This window comes from Bubalus bubalis, chromosome 11 (genome assembly GCF_019923935.1).
Source record: "Bubalus bubalis isolate 160015118507 breed Murrah chromosome 11, NDDB_SH_1, whole genome shotgun sequence".
Lineage (NCBI taxonomy): Eukaryota > Metazoa > Chordata > Mammalia > Artiodactyla > Bovidae > Bubalus > Bubalus bubalis.
The window spans coordinates 78,644,085-78,650,084 of record NC_059167.1 but is presented as its reverse complement, the minus strand read 5'-3'; the positions used below and the strand labels follow the sequence as shown (position 1 = coordinate 78,650,084).

The window sequence follows — 6,000 nt, the reverse complement described above, 5'->3', positions numbered from 1 at the left end:
ATATTCTTGCTTCCTTTGTAAAAAATAAGGTGTGCATAGGTATGTGGATTTATCTCTGGGCTTTCAATCTTGTTGCATTGATCTATATTTCTGTCTTTGTGCCAGTACCATACTGTCTTGATGACTGTGGCTTTGTAGGAGAGACTGAAGTCAGGCAGGTTGATTCCTCCAGTTCCATTCTCCTTTCTCAGGATTGCTTTGGCTATTGGAGGGTTTTTTGTATTTCCATACAATTAGTTAAAAATACAACAGTCCTTTCCTGGTGACTCAGTGGTAAAGAGTTCACCTGCCAATGTAGGAGACACAGGTTCGATCCTTAATCTGAGAAGATCAAATATGCCACAGAGCAACTAAACCCATGCACCACAACTACTGAGCCTGTGCTTTAGAGCCCACAAGCTGCAACTACTAAGCCCATGCACCCTAGAGCCTTTGCTGTGCAACAAGAGAAGCCATCACAATGAAAAGCTTGCACAGTGCAACCAGAAAGCAGTCCCTGCTGGCAGCAACTAGAGAAAAGCCCAAGCAGCAATGAAGACCCAGCACAGCCAAAAATAAATAAATAAAATTCTTAAAAATACACCAGTCCTCTGATTATAGATATCAGTATTTCTTTCTTTTCCACTTTGCTATTTTCAAGATGAATTACAGTTATTTCCTCAAATACATTTAAGCCGTACTTGTGCCTAGATGGATGGATAGATGGACATACAGATGGACAAGTGCATGGAAGAAGGAAGAGAATCACCTAGAGTATGATGAGAAATAAACCTAGAAGGAGAGTTCAGGCTTAGAAAGCAGATTTTGAATGTCTAAATTCATTGTGCAGGTTATTTATTAGTAAATAACTACTGAGGCTTTTGAGCAAGTGAGTAATGTGAAAATTCCATACATTTAATCTGGCTGCTTGTCTACAAGAGGAATTTGGAGAAGAAGGTGGTAGGCATTATGAAGTAATCTTTAAGAGACTATGTTCCAGCCTCAAACTAATCTGGCTTTGAAACTCAGTTCTTTCATTAAATCTCTGACTGAGCTTCAGCAAGCTACTTAATGTCTTCAAGTATCATTTTCCTTGCCTATAAAATATGGATACTATCAGGATGTTATTATGAGGAATGGATAGACTAATGTACATGAACTGCTTTGTACATTCATCATACACAGTAAGAACTATTGATAGAGGAAAAAGAATACAAGGCAAACTGTATAACCAGTCAGGAGCCCATTTCTGCCTTCTCACTGTGAAGCAGAGGTGACTGAACCAGGGTCACTAAACTTCAGAGCTAGAAGGAATTTTAGAGAATTTACAGAAAGTGATGGATTAGAACTACTTTATATCAAACAAGATTCAAATTTTGAAAATACAGAAAATAGAATTAAAAAGTAAGAATCATTACTTATCCTATCAAGAAAAGATATGTATTGTCAGTGTTTTTGTGTATTACTTTCCCGCCTCTACACTATTCATGTTTTTACTATGTAGCAATCACTACAGTTAGTATTTTGATTCTCCCAACTATCACTTTTAAATAATCATTGTAGATTTTTTTATAAATACCATTTATTTGCTATTATATAATATTCCATTTGTCTGATTAATCCTTTCAAGATTATACATTTTGGTTTTTAATTTTTGGATGGTAAAAATAACTTTATAAATACCTTTGTAAATAATTATTTTTTTATAAACTGAAGTTTTCCTGAAGACAGATTCTCTATAGAAAATTATGACAAAGAAAATAAGTTTAAAAATAAATGTTTAAGAATAATAAGAAGAAAGTAAAAATAAATTGTAAAAAAGAAATTATACTTCTTAAGAGTTTCCAAAATTGCTTGGAGATGTATTCTCTCACTAGAGCATGTCAATATCACTGCATCATGTCCAAATTCTTTTTTTAAATTGCCATTAAATTATTCCTATAATTCCCTAATAGACTTTTAAAGTTATCCATTTACATTTATATCACTTAATGGCAAATAGAAGGGGGAAAAGTAGAAACACTGACAGATTTTATTTTCTTGGGCTCCAAAATCACTGTGGACTGTGATTGAAGCCATCAAATTAAAAGACACTTGCTCCTTGGCAGTAAAGCTATGACAAAATTAGACAGTGCATTAAAAAACAGAAGCATCACTTTGTGAATAAAGATCCATATAATCAAAGCTATGGTCTTCCAGTAGTCATGTATGGATGTGAGAGTTGGACCATAAATACAGGTGAGTGCCAAAGAATTGATACTTTCAAATTATGGTGCTGGAGAAGACTCTTGAGAGTCCCTTGGATTGCAAGTAGATTAAACCAGTCAATCCTAAAGGAAATCAACCCTGAATATTCATTGAAAGGACTGATGCTGAAGCTGAAGCACCAGTACTTTGGCCACCTGAGGCGAAGAACCGACTCATTAGAAAAGACCCTGATTCTGGAAAAGATTAAGGGCAGGAGGAGAAGGGGGAAGCAGAGGATGAAATGGCTGGATGGCATCGACTCAATGGATGAGTTTGAGCAAACTCAGGGAGATAGTGAAAGACCGGAGAGTCTGGCATGCTGCAGTCCATGGGGTCACAAAGAGTCAGACATGACTTAGCCACTGAACAACAATAATTTATGTTATTACAAATACCAGTAGGTTTAAACATTTTCCATATTTGTGAACCATGTTGCTTTTTCTGTGTAAATTACCTCATCATATCTTCTGTACATTTACCTACTTGGATATTAATATTTTTCTTTTAATGCATTTAAAAATTATTTATAAAAATTACTGATCTGCTGTCAAAAGCAAATTAACAGTTAACTGTGATTGAAGTGAAGTGAAGCGAAAGTTGTTCAGTCATGTCCGACTCTTTGCGACCCCATAGACTATACAGTCCGTGGAATGCTCCAGGCCACAATATTAGAGTGAGTAGCTGTTCCCTTCTCCAGGGGATCTTCCTAACCCAGGGATTGAACCTAGGGGTCGAACCCAGGTCTTCCACATTGCAGATGGATTCTTTACCAGGTGAGCCACCAGGGAAGTCCTGGTGTGATTGGGGCATAATAATTTTGATTTTTTTCATAGAATATATTAGCTTTTAATATTTAAGTAATCAAATCTTCTACTTTTCCCTTTATTTCTTCCATCATTTTTAAGTTCAGAAAGTCTTTCCTATTCAGTTTCTCAATTAATATGCATTTTTAACCAATAACTTTGTGACTTAAATACTGTAATATCTCTGGAACTTAATTCCTCATGTAAGGTACTTCATTGTTTGTTAATCAATATTTATTGATTACCTGGTGATTTGGCAACACTTGTTTTCCACCAAATGTTCAACTTTGTGCTTCTCAAATTAGAGTATTGCTCTCTTCAAGACAAAACCTGAGATACATACAATGCAGCATCTGGGAGCACTATTATCACTGAAAAATGAAAGAACAGGCAAATTGATAAACCATTTAAAATTAATATGGACATCAGTTCAATTCAGTTCAGCCTCTCAGTCATGTCCGACTCTTTGCGGCCTCATGGACTGCAGCATGCCAGGCCTCCCTGTCCATCACCAACTCCCGGAATTCACTCAAACTCACGTCCATTGAGTCAGTGATGCCATCCAGCCATCTCATCCTCTGTCGTCCCCTTCTGCTGCCTTCAGTCTTTCCCATCATCAGGGTTTTTTCAAATGAGTCAGTGCTTCGCATCAGGTGACCAAACTATTGGAGTTTCAGCTTCAGCGTCAGTCTTTTCAATGAATACTCAGGACTAATTTCCTTTAAGATGGACTGGTTGGATCTCCTTGCAGTCCAAGGGACTCTCAAGTCTTCCCCAACACCACAGTTCAAAAGCATCAATTCTTCAGTGCTCAGCTATAGTAAAATAAAAATGATCACTCCAATTTTTTAAAGTAAATATGAGACTGTTTGCACAGACAGCAGACTACTTTGAACCACTGTCCCTCATTGTCCAGATTCCAGGAAGGAAATGATCATGTTTATTTTCCCTCCTTTGTAGGGATGCTTCAGGAGAAAGTCTGAGAACCTCTGATCTAAACAATTGATACAACACAATTGGGGAAATAATCCTGTTCTGCCCATTAATTTAGAACTCATCTTCTGTTTTACTCAAATTCTTCTTTTCCTAGTCCATTCCTTCAATTTTCACTGTCTTTATACCAGTTATTAGCATAAATTATTTTGGTAGCCATTGCTATAAATATAGCTGCGTGTGTGTGCTCAGATGCTGTTGAGTCCAACTCTTAGTGACCCCATGGACTATAGCCCACAAGGCTCCTCTGTCCCTGGAAATTTTGCAGTCAATAAAAATGGAGTGGGTTGCCATTCCTACTCCAGGGAGTCTTTCCAACCCAAGGGTCGAACCCACATCTCCTACATCTCCTGCATTGGCAGGCATATTCTTTACACTGCACCACCTGGGAAGCCCATAAATATGACTACCTCATTTTTAAAACTATTTAAAGGGTAACATCAGAAGAAATATTGCCTTTTACCACAAATGCAAGGGGATGATGTAAGAAGAAATAAAACGGTGACATAAAATTACCCATGAAATCATAATAAACTAGGTTTTATAAGATTTACAAATATGAAATGTTTAGATTAGGATTATAATATTAAGTGGAAATAATTGAAAATATCAGTCTATATGCTCCTAATTTTTAACAAGATTTTAATGAGGAAGGTATACTAAACATTAGCCATGAATTATCTGAATGATAGGATCACATTTTAACTTTCTATTTTGTACTTTGTTTTTTTTTTTTTTCTATAGCACATAGTTAATATTTTAAAATCAGGAAAAGTTAATAAATGATACACTCAAAAGATAAGTATCTTTCCATCAAGAAGAGTGATCTTTGACATTGACACCAAGATGTCCTTGGAAGGGGAGAACTCTGAGTGGTACTCATAAAATCAATCCTAAAGTCCAAATATCCAACTAAGAAACCACTAACTACCCTTGAGCAATCATTCAAAATATTCTAACACTTTTTGGGCCATCTTGAAACTCACTTTCTTTGAGGGATGTGTAGAATGTCTATACATTTAAAATGCAGTGCTACAGCAAAATATCTGACAATCTCTATGGCAAAGAAAAAAAAGATTGGGGCTTCAGCTCAGGTTTGGGTACAGGCTGCAGGTGCCTGGGGACCACTGTGCTCTTGTAGCACAGAAGTAGGTGGGTGAGTCGCCAGGGTTGGTAGCTGTGATGTTCAGGGAGAGATGCTTGTTCTTCTTATTCAATAAAACAATGAGTCCTTGTCCTTCTTTCTTATCCACATTTGAAAGAGTATGTATAAGCAACTGCAGACCTTTTCCAGGTTCCTGTTTGTACCAAAAAAAGTAAGTGGAGGCACTGTCTGTATAAGTGCAGTTGATAACACAGTAGTCTCCCTCTTGGACACTCTGGAAGGAGGGATACTGCTCCACTTTTTCTCCTCTACTCTTATCTGTAACAAAAAAAGAAAAGAAAGCCAGACAAAATCGTTATCACCATTTTCCAGAGTTTTATTTTTTCCCCTACAGTAATTTCAGGCAATCCAGAGAAGACCAGTCTTCTCCTCAGACTTCTAATAAATATTTACTAAAACACCCTGTTTACAAAAGTTCTGCACTCACAGTCCAGCTGCAGCCACAAGAAGAGGAACCAAGGTCCCGTAGGTGTCTTCATTGTTCTCCAAATTGGGACCTGTGATCTCCAGCCAAGAGAGCTACTTCTATTACCAGGTTATCTCTTCCTTTCCTCTAAAGCACAATGGTTTCTTAACGTTTCAACACAGGCATCTGCTTTTGCTGTTAGAGTCAACCAAAAGGAAGCATTCACATAGTCTTCCTTGACAAAAGTGCTCTGCCATCTTGTGGTCAGATCCCCAACTGCTAAACCAACTAGTCAAATTCTCTTTTGTCCTGTATCTGTGGGAGACTCTGACTCACAAACAGCAATAGGTGAAATAAATAAAGTCCCAAAGGTGTTTCCAAACAAAAATTATGTGGATTAGCAAAAA

At 37.0% G+C, this 6,000-nt stretch overlaps 1 gene segment (V, D, J or C); it reads right to left on the bottom strand.

The window, feature by feature from the left end:
• Positions 1-5,107: 5,107 nt before the first annotated feature.
• On the bottom strand, positions 5,108-5,853 carry LOC102407909. The segment is given in 2 exon segments: positions 5,108-5,445; positions 5,615-5,853. Coding segments are annotated over 2 exon segments (390 nt in total).
• Positions 5,854-6,000: the final 147 nt, after the last annotated feature.